This window comes from Lolium perenne, chromosome 2 (genome assembly GCF_019359855.2).
Source record: "Lolium perenne isolate Kyuss_39 chromosome 2, Kyuss_2.0, whole genome shotgun sequence".
Lineage (NCBI taxonomy): Eukaryota > Viridiplantae > Streptophyta > Magnoliopsida > Poales > Poaceae > Lolium > Lolium perenne.
Window position 1 is genome coordinate 327893022 of NC_067245.2, and position 19135 is coordinate 327912156.

The 19135-nt window shown below is 46.4% G+C and overlaps 1 protein-coding gene across 1 annotated transcript; it reads right to left on the minus strand.

Moving 5' to 3' along the window:
• Positions 1 to 7942: 7942 nt before the first annotated feature.
• LOC127330877 (lipid phosphate phosphatase delta-like) lies at positions 7943 to 10834 on the minus strand. The gene is made up of 5 exons (XM_051356948.2): positions 10478 to 10834; positions 10001 to 10096; positions 9275 to 9910; positions 8823 to 8932; positions 7943 to 8124 (listed from the first exon to the last, which is right to left on the minus strand). Exons 1-3 carry the CDS (start codon positions 10667 to 10669, stop codon positions 9677 to 9679), a joined length of 522 nt encoding a protein of 173 aa, XP_051212908.1. The 5' UTR covers positions 10670 to 10834; the 3' UTR covers positions 7943 to 8124; positions 8823 to 8932; positions 9275 to 9676.
• Between the last annotated feature and the right edge of the window lie 8301 nt (positions 10835 to 19135).

Genomic DNA, 19135 nt, shown 5'->3' on the forward strand with positions numbered 1-19135 from the left:
ACACTGGATCTAAGCTTACAACAACATGAACTCCCTCGGATCCAAATTAACTGACTCAACTTTGCTTATCTAAATATGGATGTATCCACACATGTTTTTACTCGAGATACATACACGTCTAAGGAAAGTTGAATCAATTAATTTAGTTCGGAGGGTGTACGATATACAGAGAGAAGTCGGCCTCGTCTCCGGCCGGCGAGGCTGCCGGAGAGAAGGGGGAGAGGAGCCAGGGGAGTGGGAGAGACTCGAGAGAGAAAGAGAAGAGGAAGAAATGAGAGCTCCCTGGGGAAGAACATTATTTTTGTCGTTCTGCTCGTAGCTTGAAACTGAAAATTTCGGCCGCGCGCCAAATCATCCCGCCGCATCCATTCGAAAATACCGTGACCAATTTTACCCTTTTAACCCTGGTCCGGAAGCTACAACCCACCGACCATGGAGGGCTCATTCGGTAACAATGAAATATCTTGCCTAGATCCCGAACCCTCCCCACAGGCCCACACCCACCCACCAACCATTCGCCCCATTAGCTCAAAAATACTCTCACACGCCAAAGCTCTGACTCTCTACAGTACTACTAGATCTGCTTGGCCGCCGGCATACTCCTCCACAGCGTAGCCTTGATCGTGTTGGCTGTCCACCCACCTGATCCGCTCCCCCGCCGCCCTCGCCACCGACGGATCTGCTTCACCGCCGACCTCGCCACCGACGGATCTGCTTCACCGCCGACCTCGCCACCGACGGATCTGCTTCACCGCTGAACTCATCCACAGCGTAGCAATCAACGCCTTTCCTGTCGACGCACCGGATCCTCTCCAACGGAACCGTGTCTACTTCACCGCGCCCCCCCTCCACAGAAGCCGATCTATTCCACCGACTACCTCGGTGCAGCGGCTGTATCAACTTCACCGAATCCCTTGCCAGCCAACCAGATCTGCTTCACTAACGCCCGCTTCTACTGAAACAGGGTCGACTCATCGTCTCCCGCGTTCGCCGCCGCTGGAATGCAAGTTGCCGCCCCCGTCCACCCCGCCGCAGCTTGGTTAGTACGCTGGCCCGTTAGATCGCGGTGTTTCTTTAGCCATTTTTTGTGTAGTTATTTGCAGATCTCGTATGCCATTAAATTTCTTGATGTGTTACTTCGCATGAAGTTCGTTTAAATATTGTACAGTACCAAAACATTATCCGGTCGCTACCATCCTGTTCATTCTACTGACACCTGTGTGCATCCACATATTTATAGGGGACCCATTCATTTGCTGCCAACTGTTTTTGTACTGCATGCTATTCCTTTTATAGTCATGCTATGGGCATTTCCAATCTGGTTGTTCTTATACCACGTCATTAGCTCACCGCTAGCCGCTAGCTGTTTTCTCGTGTCTGCTATTCTTTTACTGCTTTTATAATCATGCTATGTGCATTTCCAATCTGCTTGCTCTTATACCTCGTCTTTAGCTTATAGCTATTTTTTCCATGAATGCTCCTGTCGCACAGCTTGTATAGTTATTGCTGCGTGCATGTCTGGTCTTTGTATTATCGTAGACTAACTTGTCAATGTTATTTTTCCTAGGGATTGATCATGCGAACCACTTATTAGAATATCCAACATTAACAGCGGGGACACTAGGGAAGGTTGGAATCTGAGTTCTTGGTTGGTAACTTTGGCAGTTTACTTCCGTTATTATCTATAACCTATATGCATTGTTCCTTATGCAAGAGATAAACACTTGGAACCCTGCCATAGCAATGCCATCCATGCTTTACTATGTTTCTGCCTATTTGATATGCTTGTCTTGGAGCAAGCTGCGAAGGTGATTTGAACACGACATTTGGTCATTCTTAATGCCGGTTACTTTATGTGGAAAACCTTGGCATTACCCTACTCTAAATCTGAATGTCTGAAATTCGTATCTCATGCAAAGCAACATCTAGTTGGTTTTAATCTGATATCTGGTAAATATTGGCATATTCATTTGGCAGCTCAAGTTTTTTGTTATTTGAAACCAGCTGACTTGGTCTTAAATGTGATATCTAAACACCAGATTAAGGACAATGGAGCAGGAGGATTAGCATTTCACTTGATGGCTGAACCTAAAATGACAGGCATGTCGACCACGACTAGTGCACGCAAGAGAAGGACCTGCAGCGAGCCAGTATGTTCTGCTACATCTTTGTTATCTGATCTCTACATTGCGTAATACATGTTTGAATAGTTAATTGTTGTAACTATTTTTGCAATATTACGAATGCGATTTTAGTGAAGCAGTCATCATTAGAAGATAGTCGCCAAAGCGACCCTGTGCAACATTATGATGTAAGTCTGCTTAGTACAAGTTCCATACATTGTCTTATTTATGCAACTTGTTATTATCTTATATCTACATTGCATAATAAATGTTTGAATAGTTCACTGTTGTAACTATGTTTGCAATATTACTAGAATGCAGTTGTAATGAAGAAGTCCTTAGTAGAAGATAGAGCGCAAAAAAGGTTCCGGCGTGAGCCTATGCAACGATATAATGTAAGTCTGCGCTTAGTACTTGTGACTATCTCATATCGACAATGCTTAATACATGTTTGCATAGTTCATCGTTTAACTCTTTTTGCATTATTATCAGAATGCAGTTCTGATGAAGCAATCTTCATTAGAAGAGAGGCCCACAAAAAGTTTTGATCTTTGTTCTGATGCATCCTCTCATAGCCGTCAACCTAGACCATTCTTTTCATCAAACAGTGAACATCTCAAGGCTGTACTTTATAAAAGACATGGTATTGCTGCTTTAAGATCCGTAGCTGATATGTTGACCAAGAGTACACAAGATTCAATCAAGGCGATTGCCAAATGTCAACATGTTATTGATGATGCTAATAGAAGTTCTCAATGATTCTATGTAATTTTTTTATTTGGGCACATTAATTGCCTTGTAATTTTCCTAGTTAATTTTATTTGTGTATGTAATTGTGTGTATCATTGATATCAGATTTTAGGCTCATGTAATTTAATGCAAGTTGACTAGTCAAACAACCAGGGCCCTATAACAGATTGGGCCGGCCCATTAACAGTAGTGTGGGACCCACTTTCATTTTGGGCCGGCTCACTTACTTACTGGGCCGGCCCGTTAACACGAAAGTGGGACCCACCTGTGCTTTTGGCCCGGCCCACTGTCTTGTTGGGCCGGCCCACTTGCTACATGACGGACCCCACATACTAAATGGGCCGGCCCTTGAAGAGGAAAGTGGGACCCACCTGCGTTTTTGGCCCGGCCCACTAGCGTGTTGGGCCGGCCCACTTGCTATATGGTGGACCCCACATACTAAATGGGCTGGCCCTTTAACTGGAAAGTGGGACCCACCTGTGCTTTTGGCCCGGCACACTAGCTTGTTGGGCCAGCCCACTTGCTATATGGTGGACCCCACATACTAAATGGGCCGGCCCTTTAACTGGAAAGTGGGACCCACCTGTATTTTTGGCCCGGCCCACTATCTTGTTGGGCCGGCCCACTTGCTATATGGTGGACCCACATACTAAATGGGCTGGCCCATTAACAGGAAAGTAGGATCCACCTGTGCTTTTGGCCCGGCCCACTGGCTTGGTGGGCCGACCCATTTGATCTAATGTGGACCCCACGCACTAAATGGGCCGGCCCGATTAGCAGGAAAGTGGGACCCACGTGCCAATTGGGCCGGCCTAATAACTTCTTGGGCCGGCCCACTTGCTTTAAGGTGGACCCCACTTGGTAAATGGGCCGGCCCGATAACATGAAAGTGGGTCCCACATGTTTTGTGGGCCGGCCCTTTTGCCTGTTGACCGGTCAAACGAGTGCATTCGGCCCGGCCCACATGCTTAGTGGGCCGGCCCATTAATGTTTTGACCAGTCAACCTTAGAGGTTAGGCCCGGCCCACGTAACTAATGGACCAGCCCAGCTATATAGTTGACCGGTCAAACTAAGTCAGCTGGCCTGGCCCGCAAACTTAATGGGCCGGCCCGCTTAAGACGTGGCAGGCCTCGTGTGGGCCTACCATCTACCACGGGGTTTCAGCGGTTAACGCCGTTAACTGCCAGTTAACGGCGTCTGCCACGTGTCAGTTTGTATGATGTCAGCAGTCAACGGGCTAACGGAAACACTTCTGCAACGGTCCGATTTTCCGTGGCGGAAGGGCACCCAAGCGCGACGGACCGGAAAAAACGTGGTAGGACTTTGCCTGACGCAGTTTCGACAACAGAACCCATATCGTCGGGTTAGGCCCATAGGCGACGAAAAATACCCCTTAGCGGACGATTTTGGGACGTTGTCTATCAGAACTTTTCTTGTAGTGATTGGTCCGCACACATCGGTATGTATGATTTCCAATAAGTCTGTAGCTCGCTCCATAATACCAGAGAATGGAGTCTTAGTCATTTTTCCCATTAGACATGCTTCGCATCTATCAAGTGACTCAAAGTCAAGTGATTCAAGTAATCCATCGGTATGGAGTTTCTTCATGCGTTTCACTCCAATATGACCAAGACGACAGTGCCACATATAAGTAGAATTATCGTTCAATTTAATTCGCTTAGCATCAATGTTATGAACATGTGTATCACTACTATCGAGATCTAATAGAAATAAACCATTCTTCGCAGGTGCTTGACCATAAAAGATATTATTCATAAAAATAGAACAACCATTATTCTCAGACTTGAATGAATAACCGTCTTGCATTAAACAAGATCCAGATATAATGTACATGCTCAACGCGGGTACAAAATAACAATTATTGATGTTTAAAGCTAATCCCGAAGGTAGATGTAGAGGGAGTGTGCCGACAGCGATCACATCGACCTTGGATCCATTTCCAACGCGCATCGTCACGTCATCCTTCAATAGTCTTCGTTTATTCCGTAGTTCCTGTTTCGTGTTACAAATATGAGCAACCGAACCAGTATCAAATACCCAGGTACTAGTACAAGAACCAGTAAGATAAACATCTATAACATGTATATCAGATATACCTTTCTTCTTCTTGACAAGGCCACTCTTCAGATCAGCCAAATACTTGGAGCAATTACGCTTCCAGTGTCCCTTCTCCTTGCAGTAATAGCACTCAGCATCAGGCTTAGGGCCAGTCTTAGGTTTCACAGGAGGCGCGACAGCTTTCTTACCGCCCTTCTTGAATTTGCCTTTAGACTTGCCCCGTTTCTTGAAACTGGTGGTCTTATTGACCATCAACACTTGGTGCTCTTTCTTGATCTCAATCTCAGCAGATTTCAGCATGGCGAAGAGTTCAGGTAACTCTTTGTTCATGTTCTGCATATTGTAGTTCATCACAAAGTTCTTGTAACTAGGTGGCAGTGATTGAAGGACATGATTAATCCCCAGTGTATTAGGAATCACTATTCCCAAGTCACTGAATTTCTTCGAATGCCCAGTCATGATGAGCATGTGCTCACTAATGGAGCTGCCCTCTTCCATCATGCAACTGAAGAAGTGTTTCGATGCTTCATAGCATTCCACGGCCGCATGAGTTTCAAAGATAGCTTTCAGCTCATTGACCAACTCATGAGGATCGTGGTGCTCAAAACGTTTTTGAAGATCGGCTTCAAGACTGCATAGGATAGCACACTGAACTTGAGAGTACCAAGTTTTCCGAGTCTCGTAAACATTCTTTACTTCATCGGTTTCAGTTTCTGCAGGAGGGTCACCTAGCGGTGCTTCGAGCACATATTGCAGGTTTCCACCAGCGAGGAAAATCCTCACATGACGGAACCAGTCGGTGAAGTTGCTACCATTGCTCTTAAGCTTTTCTTTCTCTAGGAACTGGTTAAAATTGATTGATGGGAACGCCATAATCTACAACATATATTTGCAATAGTTTAGACTAAGTTTGTGACAAATTGAGTTCAAATTTTAATTCAACAAAATTAAAATTCTAGGTGAACTCCCACTCAAAACAATATCCCTCGAATTGTCTTAGTGATCACACGAACCAAATCCACCACACCAAGTCCGATCATCACGAGACAAGATGTAACTTCAATGGCGAACACTCAAAGTGTTCATCATATCAATCATATGATTCATGCTCTACCTTTCGGTATCACGTGTTCCGAGACCATGTCTGTACATGCTAGGCTCGTCAAGGAAACCTTAGTATCCGCATGTGTAAAACTGGCTTGCACCCGTTGTATGCACTTGTTGAATCTATCACACCCGATCATCACGAGATGCTTCGAAATGACAAGTCTTGGCTACGGTGCTACTAAGGATGAACACTTTATTATCTTGATATTTTAGTGAGAGGGATCATCTTATAATGCTACCGTCGCGATCTAAGCAAAATAAGATGCATAAAAAAGATTAGCATCACATGCAATTCATATGTGATATGATATGGCCCCTTTGTCTTTGCGCCTTTGATCTTCATCTCCAAAGCACGGACATGATCTCCATCATCAACGGGCATGATCTCCATCATCGTCGGCATAGCGTCAAGGTCAATGGCACCGTCTTCATGATTGTTCTCCCATGTAGCAACTATTACAACTTCTTTGAAATACTACTCAACATGAAATTTAAAGACAACCATAAGGCTCCTGCCGGTTGCCACAATACAATAATGATCATCTCATACATATTCATCATCACATTATGGCCATATCACATCACCAAACCCTGCAAAAACAAGTTAGACATCTCTAATTTGGTTTGCATATTTTACGTGGTTTAGGGTTTTTCGAGTAAGATCTAATCTACCTACGAACATGAACCACAACGGCGATACTAGTGTTGTCAATAGAAGAGTAAATTGAATCTTCACTATAGTAGGAGAGACAGACACCCGCAAAGCCACTTATGCAATACAAGTTGCATGTCGAGCGTGGAGCAAATCTCATGAACGCGGTCATGTAAAGTTAGCCCGAGCCGCTTCATCCCACTATGCCACAAAAATGCAAAGTACTCAAACTAAAGACAACAAAGCATCAACACCCACAAAACAATTGTGTCCTACTCGTGCAACCATCTATGCATAGACACGGCTCTGATACCACTTTAGGGATTCGTAGCATAGAAAACAAAAAAATTCCTACCGCAAGAACGCAATCCAAGCAAAGATGCAATCTAGAAGACAGTAGCAACGAGGGGATGAACGAGACTAACCCTTGAAGATTTCCAAAGCCTACGAGATTAGATCTCGTTGTTGCAGAAGTTGATCACTTGCCGCTTTCAAAAGCGCGTAGAAGATCTTGACAGTGCCACAATCGGGCAGCACCTCCATACTCGGTCACACGTTCGGTGTTGATGAAGACGACGTCCTTCTCCCCGTTCCAGCGGGCAGCGGAAGTAGTAGATCCTCCTTGGAATCCCGGCAGCACGACGGCGTGGTGGCGGTGTCGATGGAGATCTCCGGCAGAGCTTCGCTAAGCGTATGCGGGACACTACAAGAAATCTGCCATAAGTTGACAAAAATAAGGTGTCACTGAAACGTCACTGATGGCTACTTGTGACGTTACAGTGACGCTTTTCAAAACGTCGAAAGCTGGGAGTCAGCAGTGACTGCTTAAGACGTTCCACTTGAAAACGTCGTAGAGCTTTGTGACGTTTTAAAATGTCACTGGCGGCATGACGTTCCCAAAATGTCATGGGCACCTGCCCCCGAGTCCAGCGTGGCAATCCGACGTGGCAAAATTATGACGAAACCAAAACGTCTTAATTCGAAATCAGCCCGGTCCAATTCTGTATTCTACATGGGCCAAGCCCAATAATTCCAGCCTTTTACCGTAAGCGTTGGCCTTTGTTTTGGTCCATTTCTGTTTTGGGCCTTAGCCTTTTTGCACCCTTTTTCTATTTTGGGCCTCACCGTTTTTACAGCCTTTCTCTATTTGGGCCTTAGCCTTTTACGATCCATTTATTCTTGGGTTGGTCAGGTTTATATTAACAAGATTAGACAATATATAAACATCAACACATGATGAAATCTTCCATATAAGAGCAGTAACTCAATATATTACAATATTTCCACAAATCAGATATATATACAAGAAAGACACTGACAACAGATTCATATTTGTACTACAGTGACCCATTGCATTGTAGTGATCTCTGCTCAGTACTTGTTGTTGTGTCCAGTGCCACCCCAAAGACATCCTGGGAAAAACGAGCAGTTCCAGATTCAGTTCCAGATTCACATTACAGGGACAAAGTACTTCTTGTCGTGTATGATAACAAAATAGTAGGTGAACTTGCTAACAGTATGAATTTTAATTCGCATGTGTCCAATTACGTTTAACAGCGAAATAATGCAACATAGGGCAGCAGTACTACAACAGGCGTAAATGAGGAAGAACAAATCAGCAGTGTATGATTACAGGATGGGCGACTCTACAAGTGTTCCCATGTAAACAATGACAGCTAAATAGCATGTGTACAGACTCATAGGAACCTGCCTATTGGTGAACAACAAATAAATTTGATACATGTAACATGCTTTGACACAACAAATACGATTTAGCTCAGATTAAGTAGTGGAAGGAAATTCATCATCTGGGTGCTCACAGAACAACTGCAATTATAAATTCTGGTGCTCACACAACAACTGCAATCATAAACCGCAGCAAAGACCATGGTTCACACATGTTGTCAAGCAGCAATCTTGCAAAAGGCACATGCATGCATATCTACAATCTACAAACCATTAAGGCTGTACAACATTAAACAACACAGCTAACTGCAGAATAGTGCCGAATTCCAACATTGGCAACCAGCCAACTATAGTATTTACTGTGAGCTGATTTCACATGATCACATAAGCATCAAAAAAATGAGCAGGATATTTCAGAACTGACCTAAGGTGTTAACTTGGCAGCATCTTGCTGAAACTGTGCCTTCCCAAATAAACATGCTCTACCTTCAACTTCCCAAAAGCTCTCTTAATAATACGTCCCTGTGAAAAGTGCTGCATTTATATGTATCTAAATTAGTGACCAGCAAAGTATCAAGTACCAGCATGTACATTTTTTTCTAGATAGATTCTTTATAATCTTTATGCCTGTGACTGCGTAACAAGATGTTAATATTCATTTAGCTTTAATGGAAAAATAGTGCTTCAAGACAAAACTTATGCTCAGCTATTATGATTACTATCAGAATCAATATTTGTATTACCTAAAACTATTTCAAGCAAAATGTGTGATGCACATATCATCCATAAGTGATAACCTAGCTAAGAGAACTGGAAATAAACACTCGGCCAAACCAGCTTAGTGAACGAGGAAGGAGACAGGTGAATCGAAAGTACCTGAAAGAACTCGCCTGCTCCGAATCCCAGTCCGCGTTGCGATCCACTCATCTGACGTTTCAACGACTTTTGAGAGGTCATCATTCGAGATGGTAAGCGATGGAACGGCCGAGCCGCATCCAACAAGCTTTGAACCCATACCGGCCACCCTGCGATTTCTCGTTAACGTCAAGGCATATCCTGTAACTGTAAATCAACTTGAAAATGAATAATTGTAGATCAGTAAGTCGACCCCAGTACTACAGTTGGATCAACACAAGCGCCTACACCACAGTGAGCTACAGAAATAGCATCATCTGCCACCTCATTTATGAGCAAGCATCCATGGCCATAGAAACCACTCGCTAGCATCTGCATAGCTCCATGCACGAGGGCTGCCTATCCTGACGTCAAGCAGTGCCACTAGCGGGCTGGGGCATGTTGGCACCATCCTTGTGTAGTAGCAGTAGCGAAGCTTCTGAACAGTGGTGACAGCCTGACCTGACTACATGGAAGTGCTGCATTTCGATCTATGCCCGTGTAAACCCGTAGCGGTACAGAAAGGTAAGTCTGGGAAGCCACCTTTCGCAGTGGGCGGTGGTGATCAGAGAACGCCATGAGGAGGGTCATCTGCCTAGCCAACTTGCCGTGTCCACTCTACAACCAATTCCAATGAGAAAAAACATTCAGTCTTACAGAAGCAGAACAAGAGGTGGTCAATGTGCCAGATGGACATGAGTGACATACCCAGAAGAGGAGGGGCAGGAATCCTGTGTAGAAAGGGACAGAGACAACGCATGACAGCACAGAGAAGAAATTGTCTAGCAACTTGTGCTGCATCCTCTGCAATGATCCAACAGAAGATAAATAAATTGATAAATAAGCCAGAAGCATACAGTCAAGATCTTAGAAACCGAAGCTATGTAAAACACATGTACAGCAAACATATGTTTGCTTTTTATATGATGATGACATTCTTGTCAGTTTATTTCCTATACCATCTCCATGTAGTAATTTGAGTCAAATTCAAATCTGACGACTTGATTCGATCTCCTCAATCATTATTCTCCCTTCCCTAATGAACTAACAAATCGAACATCAACTGTATGCTGGAACAGGTAATGTATCCAGCTAAAAAGATGAGGAAAATGCGGGATTTTTTTGCTCCTTTCTCCCAATTGGTCATTCATTAGCTGGAAGCGGATGAAACGGAGAGGAACGGACCTGCAACCTGAGGATGGAGGGCGTCTCGGCGTGGACGCGGCGGGTGACCCAGGGCTGCACCAGCGCTCGCGTCCGGCGGGTGAGGTCGAAGTAGGAGGCAGCCCACACCCAGCCCGCCACGCCCGACAGCGCCGCCGCCTGCCACGCAGTCAGCCCGACGCCACCGGCCGCCGCGGCCGTCTCCATGTCCATGCGCGTCTCCCCCCTTATCTACCTGTCCAACCGTCGATGCCGCGGGAGATCCCCAAACACGAGGAGGGCGCCGGCGGCTGTTGTTGAGGTCCTCTCCTCGCGAGGGGCGGCGGCGGCGGTGGCGTAGAGTTAGATGGGAGAATGAGGTAGGGTTTCGTTCCGCGCGGCTGAGTGGACCGGACTTGAACGAAAATTTTGCTCGCCCGCGAGTGGGTGTGGGCCTCCCACACTGGGCGGGACTTAAACGAATTTTTTGTTTTGCAGCGGGAAATGGAGCGGGTGGCGCGAGTCTAAATTTCGGTTCATGTTTGGTGCGTTGGATGCATTGGACGGTTGAGATCCAAGTCTGGGGCTGATCCTTGGTAGGTTGTTTCCTGGTTTCTGATTGGCTAGATTTTTTTTGGCCTGCTAATGACGTTTTGACCTGAATTGCTAATGACTTTTTTGCCCAATAACGTCACGATTTTCTAGGGTTTTGCCCCCCCCCCGAGTGGCCAAGGACAGTCAAAGCTAGGAACGTCATAAAGCTATGACATTTTGATTTCCAGTCATAAAAAAAACGTCATATTATGGCAGATTTCTTGTAGTGGGAGAGGTGGAGGAGGAGGGGCGGCTAGGGTTTGGGGAGAGGGGGTGGCAGGCCACTTGAGGGGTGTGGCCAAGCTATGGCTTTGGTGTGGCCGGTGTAGGGATTCGTTGCATAGAAAACAAAAAAAATTCTACCGCGAGAACGCAATCCAAGCCAAGATGCAATCTAGAAGACGGGAGCAACGAGGGGATGATCGAGACTCACCCTTGAAGATTTCCAAAGCCTATAAGAGTAGGCTCTTATTGCTGCGGTAGACGATCACTTGCCGCTTGCAAAAGCGCGTGGAAGATCTTGATCACGGTGCCACGATCGGGCAGCACCTCCGTACTCGGTCACACGTTCGGTGTTGATGAAGACGACGTCCTTTTCCCCGTTCCAGCGGGCAGCGGAAGTAGTAGATCCTCCTCGGAATCCCGGCAGCACGACGGCGTGGTGGCGGTGGTGGTGGAGATCTCCGACAGAGTTTCGCCTAAGCTATGTGGGAGAGAGAGGTAGGAGGGAACCGCTAGGGTTTGGGAGAGGGGGCGCCGGCTAGGGCAGCCATGAGGGGGTGCGGCCATGGTGGCAAGGGTGTGGCCGGCCAGCCCCTCTCCTCCCCTCTTTATATAGGTGGAAGCCCCAAGGTTTTAGGTCAAAGTGTCCGAATAAGACCCCAACAAAAACCTTCCATGTGACCAAACCTAGGGGGAGTGGGACTCCCCCCTTTCCTTGGTGGGGTGGCCGGCCACCATGGTGGGGAGTCCACTTGGGACTCCTCCTCCCTTAGGCTGGCCGGCCAAGGTGGGTGGAGTCCCTCTGGGACTCCACCTTCCATCCTTATTTCTTCCGGACTCTTCTAGAACCTTCTAGAACCTTCCAGAGAAAATACCGGATCATTTTCAAACCTAGAAAATGACTTCCTATATATGAATCTTATTCTCCGGACCATTCCGGAACTCCTCGTGATGTCCTGGATCCCATCCGAGACTCCGAACAAAACTTCGAACTCCATTCCATATTCCATATCTACTTTAAACGACATCAAACCTTAAGTGTGTCACCCTACGGTTCGCGAACTATGTAGACATGGTTGAGACTTCTCTCCGACCAATAACCAATAGCGGGATCTGGAGATCCATAATGGCTCCCACATATTCAACGATGACTTTAGTGATCGAATGAACCATTCACATACGATACCAATTCCCTTTGTCACGCGATATTTTACTTGTCCGAGGTTTGATCATCGGTATCACTATACCTTGTTCAACCTCGTCTCCTGACAAGTACTCTTTACTCGTACCGTGGTATGTGGTCTCTTATGAACTTATTCATATGCTTGCAAGACATTAGACGACATTCCACCGAGAGGGCCCAGAGTATATCTATCCGTCATCGGGATGGACAAATCTCACTGTTGATCCATATGCCTCAACTCATACTTTCCGTATACTTAATCCCACCTTTATAACCACCCATTTACGCAGTGGCATTTGATGTAATCAAAGTACCTTTCCGGTATAAGTGATTTACATGATCTCATGGTCATAAGGACTAGGTAACTATGTATCGAAAGCTTATAGCAAATAACTTAATGACGTGATCTTATGCTACGCTTAATTGGGTGTGTCCATTACATCATTCATATAATGACATAACCTTGTTATTAATAACATCCAATATTCATGATCACGAAACCATGATCATCTATTAATCAACAAGCTAGTTATACAAGAGGCTTACTAGGGACTCCTTGTTGTTCACATAAAACACATGTATCAATGTTTCGGTTAATACAATTATAGCATGGTATGTAAACATTATCATAAACACAAAGATATATTATAATAACCATTTTATTATTGCCTCTTGGGCATATCTCCAACAGTCTCCCACTTGCACTAGAGTCAATAATCTAGTTTACATTTGTAAAGATATAACACTTTGGCCTTCCGGTGCTTTATAATGTTTTGCTCACGGGAGAGGTTTTAGTCAACGGATCTGACATGCTCAGAAACGTATGTATTCTGTAATTCATTTGCGTCTCAACGCATCACTCATTTCCAAATGCGTCGGCATTAAATATGTCTGGTCTTCTGGTGGAACCTTAATTCCGCGGTCTGAAATATGTCACTAATATTGTCACACACAATATAGCTTCAAAGTTCTGACTCTGTCGGAACTACACAAAGTTCTCAAAGAACCTCTTGACTTTAACATCCTTTGTCATTGTCAAAACAATGACATACTCTGCCTTATTTTGTAGAATCCGTCACAATATTTAGAACTTTTCTAAATCTATCATAGACAACTTCTATCTTATTGTGCTACCTTTTAAACAACACTTAGCCTAATTGAGATTGAAATTTATTTTTATATGTGATAAAACAAATATCGGTGCAACATCTTACAGCGATTTGTTTGTCATTTCTCCATACAAAACTATATATATATATACTTGGTTCTTCTTAAGTACTCAAGAATATTCTTACTGTTTTTCAATGATCATCACATGAATCATTCTGGTACATGCTCATAACACTTTTAGAGCATAGGACATCTAATTGTGTACATATTATTCGTGATCTATAATCACTCATGTGTTTTTACTCATTGAGTGTCAGATACACTCAAGTCTTGTTAAACCTTCACATGACAAGAACATTTTCTTAATATTTCTATATTGAACTACTTCAATATCCATCCTATGTACTTTGACTTAAACTTATTTATGTGTTTCAATCTATCTTCATAGATCTTGACACTAAATTTGTTTCAGTCCATATCCTTTCATTGAAATTAATTCTCAATGAAACCTTTTTAATCAAGTATATAATTACATCATTTATAACCAACTATATGTCATCTACATAAAGTATTATAAATATGTCTCAGCGCTCCCACTTAATTTCTAACAAATGCAAGCCTCTTCATCGTTTCTGATGAAATCAAAAACTCTTTGACTATTTCTGTTGCGGTCAGAAACCCACCGGCGAGCAGCGACGGGCAACACGGTAGAGCCGGGAGGCTCCCAGGACTGCGGCTGGCCCTGGTCCCTCCGAGCGACGGCCCGCAAAGACTCGGCACGCACGTCCGATGCTGGTGCAAGGGCGTGCCACCTGACCTATACCTGGTCAGGAAGGTGATGGATGTGCCTCGCTTAGTTTCCTGCATGGCATACACGTAAACATTAAATACGAGCCTCGATCGGCTCTCAGGTTGTCCTGTGAATCGGCTCAAAGAGCCGATCCACCCATGATCCGTACGAGGTGTACGAATATATGGTGGTCCTGCTTGATCAAAATAAAGCTAAAACGACCTACTACGATCTAGGGTTTTCACCACATAATCGGAACATCCTACTCGTGATTGAGCCTGGCGGCCACGCACGGTGATCGTAAACCGACCCTAGACAAGGCCTAAAAACCAACACGAGGTTGATCCCCGGAACATCCTGTCTAGGGCTAGCAAACTACACCCTACGCGCCACTGGATCCTTCAACCCGTTTGTAAGGCCTAACTATGCGGATATTAAACTAATCCTTGAAGAACAAGGAGCAATCATAACGGATCGGATCTACTAAATAATGATCAAGCGGGGTGCCGCCCTTACACCTAAGATAGGCGTAAGGGCGGCTAGACGTCTCCGGGTTGCACAACGACAGCATATGATACGAAGAACAATGCTAACCCTAACACGTCTAAGATAACTACGTTGCTCGCCATCAAAAAGGCTTCAGTAGGAGCAACGCATGAACAGCGAATAAACGTGTACTGCCTAGATCGCAATCTAGGTAGCATGATGCTTACCCGGAAGAAACCCTCGAGACAAGGGAGTTGGCGATGCGCCTAGATTGGTTTGTGGTGAACGTGATTGTTGTTTATTTCATAAACCCTAGATACATATTTATAGTCCGTAGACTTTCTAACGTGGGAATAATCCCAACCGTGCACGAGCCAAACTCTAACTAACCGACACGTATCCTACTATATTACAGATACACGGGCGAACTAGCCCAAACTTTGCATATAAGGCCGATTCATGTATTCCTTCCATGTATATTCTTCAAGCCCATCTTGATCGCGGCCCACCTCTGACTCGGTCAAATTCTGGTGATAACACATGCCCCCCTGGTTTTGGAATTGATAATTCCAAAATCACTCTGCTTTTTCTTCGTCGGGTCATGTCGTGGCAGAACCGTCGCAGTATCCTTCATCATGATGCCTTGCCTCTTCCACTTCTGCGTGCCCTGGCAAATTTTTCTTTTTTTTCGTTGGGCACCACTTCCTCGGAAACTGCTATGGCATTGAATTTCCACTATATCCCCTTTTATTTAACCGCTCCAAACAGTTTGCTTCTTCATCCCCTTCGCATTAGCACTCCAAAAGCCCTCCTGCGCCACCATGTCTTCTTCCTCCTCTGCCTCATCGGGTCTTTTCACCCAATCCTCCTCCTCCCGCGAGCCGACGCCGGAGTGGAACCCGGAGGAGGCCCATGCGGCCAACATCCGCCGCGCCATCGAAGCCGGGGAGGAATCCAGTCACGATTTCTCCGTCTGGTCTGAGGACGACAAGTCCTTGACCGACGGGGAAAGTGACCTCCGCTTCCTCGCCGACGGGGAAACGGAGGAGGAGAGCGATGACGATCGCTTCTCCTGTGACGACTTCACCTCCCCCGAGGAGGAGGAGGAGGACGACACCTCCTCCGACGAACCACCGGCCAAGCGCTTCTGCCCCTGGCCGGGGAACCTCAGCGACTTCGACAGCGACGACGACGACGCTGACGAGGAGGACGAGGACAACGAGGGCCCGGCCGGCGGCCGTTGCAGCAGCGACGACGAACCCGCCGGGAGTAGCGACAACAGCGGCGACGACGGCGACGACGAGGGCAGCGACGGCCCGTAGATAGGACCCTTAGCATAGGATCAGCAGTAGTAGATGGGGCAATGTACCCCCTAGTATTTCCTTTTGAGAGCAATCAGCTCTTTATGTAAGAAATCCTATTTATCAATGAAGAACTTCCCCCAGTTTGATTTTGCCGATTTCCTTTAAGCTAATTTAGCCGATTCCCCCTCATACTGACTTTGCCGATTGTTTACTTAGCCAATGCTCAATGAGCCGATAGCAACGCATCGGTTCTTCACAATCTATCCTTCAACTCTTCAACTGACGACTTTGAGATCTGGTGGATAATGTGGAAGACCCTTGCCTTCAAGAGAGCCCTTAAATTCCTCCCACCAGCTCCAGTGATCCTCTTCTGCGCGAACTCCCATTTTTGAAGAAGGTTGCGACGAAGGACCAGCCGATGACACCCCAATCGGCTTCTAAAACAGAGCATCTACCAGGCCAGCTGCCCCCCAAGCCTCAGTCTAGGCGAGAATAGCGGTGAGGATGCATAGATCAGACAAAGGGCTTTGAACTCAGGTAATTTTGAGACAGCCACCATGCCGAGCCAGCCAAACTTGCCCCCATCGATCGCCTCTTCTTCCGTTGAAAGCCGATATTGTAGACGAAACACCAACGGCTTAATGAACAAAAGGCTGCCTTGCATGCCAAAACTGACGCTTCTGACAGTACTGCTGAACTGGCGTAAAGGGTTGGAAGTCCTCGAAGAGAAAGTTTGGGCACCAAAATCGGCTCATTGCAGCTGAGGAAGCTCTCATTGTTCACTCCCCCAAGGAAGCAGAAGGCCTTGAAGCTGAACTGAAGACCGACTTGGTGAAAATCCGCGTCTTGAACACGCAGCGGGTAGATCCTGTGTAATTGTACTAGAGTCGATGGCTGTGCATCGGCTTTGTTTCTTAGCTCTAAAGTCGATGTCCGTGCATCGGCTGTATACCATGAGAATTTTTTTTACTGGCCGATTTTTCTATCGGCCCCCAATATTCCACTGCACATGTATCATGTATCGCACATGTTCACATGTTCATCTGATTAGGTGCCCCCCCTAGCCGAATCTGTCAGGTAACTGCGGATATCGGCTCTGTAGTTAGCCAAGGCACTGTGTTTGAACTTCGGCTCCGTTAGGACTAATGTTGACTCTCATCAGCCGACGTAAAACCGCTGCCCATTAGATCGACGTTGAACACAGGCAGAACGTATGGTGAGGATAATTTTGGCCGATTGCTGGAATCGGCCTCTACGCTGACTGAATCGCTCAATGAAGGTTTTTGCAATGTTTCTTCATAGATCTTTGGGGCCGATCCCAAGGATCGGCCTTGCCACGTTTGTCCATAGGTTTGTTCTTGCTAGATGGCCAGGCCGGTGGATAAGACCAGCCTAACCCCGTCCTTCGTCACGTTGATGCGCTCGCAGTCGTCCAAATTGATGCCTGAGAGTGGCTCTTGGCCTGTTGTCTCCTAAGCGTTCATGCCAGCCGTTGAAATCTCGGCTGAGTCATCTGCATGGACGACCTCTACTTCATCTCCATCCCACTGTATTACGCATTGGTGCATCGTGGATGGAATGCAACAGTTGGCGTGGATCCAATCTCTTCCTAGCAGGACAGCATAGGTACTCTTGCTATCGACAATAAAGAACGTCGTAGGGATGGTTTTCCTTCCTACGGTCAGATCCACGTTCAGAACACCTTGTGCGTCAGACGCTTGGCCGTTGAAATCGCTCAATGTCACGTTGGTCTTGATCAGATCCGAGCTAGAGCGTCCCAACCGACGTAGCATGGATTATGGCATAATGTTGACTGCCGCTCCGGTGTCCACCAGCATCTTGTTGACAGGCTGCCCATTGATATACCCTCGCAAGTACAGGGCCTTCAGATGTCTGTAGCTTCTTTCTCGTGGCTTCTCAAAGATAACTGGCCGTGGGCCGCAGTCAAGTTGTGCCACAGGTGCTTCGTCTAATCCTGGAGCACTAAACTCTGTCGGAAGGATGAACACCATGTTTGTGCCAGCCGATGTTTCATCATCGGCTTTCTTTTGTCTGGGGCGCCACTCTTTCCTTTGTGGCCGACCCTCTTCGTCCAGGGTTCGCTGAATTTTAGCGGCCAGATCAGGCCGCGCCTTCCTCAACGTGTGCAGGTATAACCTTTCGGCTTCCTCCAAACCACGTAGCCGCTGAACCCTACGCTTTTGGGAACGGCTGAGTCCATCAGGGCACCACCTTGGTCGGTGGTACTTATCTTCTTCTTCTTCGTCGTCTTCCAATTCCTCGAGATCTTCCACCCGAGAGGACTCAGTGTGCTTGTTCCGAGGCAGGAGAGGCCCTAGACGTTTGAACACGGACACGTTAGCTGCATCCTTCCTCTTCTGTCTACATTCTGGGCAGTTGCCGATTGTAGGCAATCGGCTCATTCCTGAATCCCAGCAGTGTCTGAAGAAGGGGCAGTCCCAGTGCCTATCCTCGTCGTCTTGCTTTCTTGACTTTTCCTTGGCGTGGCGCTCATATCTCTCCTCGTCGCGATCATGCCGATGATGTCTCCTGGCGTCCCTAGCCAGACGATCTCTTTCATCATCGTCGTTGGGTCGTCGGCGTTGGTCATATTGACTCACATACTTGTTGAGGAGGTGATCAGAGAGAGGTCGTTGATATCTCACGTTCCTCACTTCTCCCTCTGTGATGTAGCGCTTGCCATCGTGACGGAGCCGATCGCGTGGAACGGCTTCCTCTGTGTCCTTGCTACGAGAGCAGCTGCCCTCGTCTCCGTCCTTACCAGAGTGGTGTCCAGGTGCTACCATGTTGATGTTGAACGAGAATCCTGGCTGGCACCCTCCAGGGTAAGTGCAGTCCACCATGTTGACGGCGGGGAAGGGGTGTGTGTCGACCTTCATGGCGTACTGGCTGAAAATTAGACGCCCTTGTTCTATCGCCATTTGGACCTGCTGCCGCCACACCCTGCAGTCGTTCGTGGCATGGTTGAACGTGTTATGCCACTTGCAGTA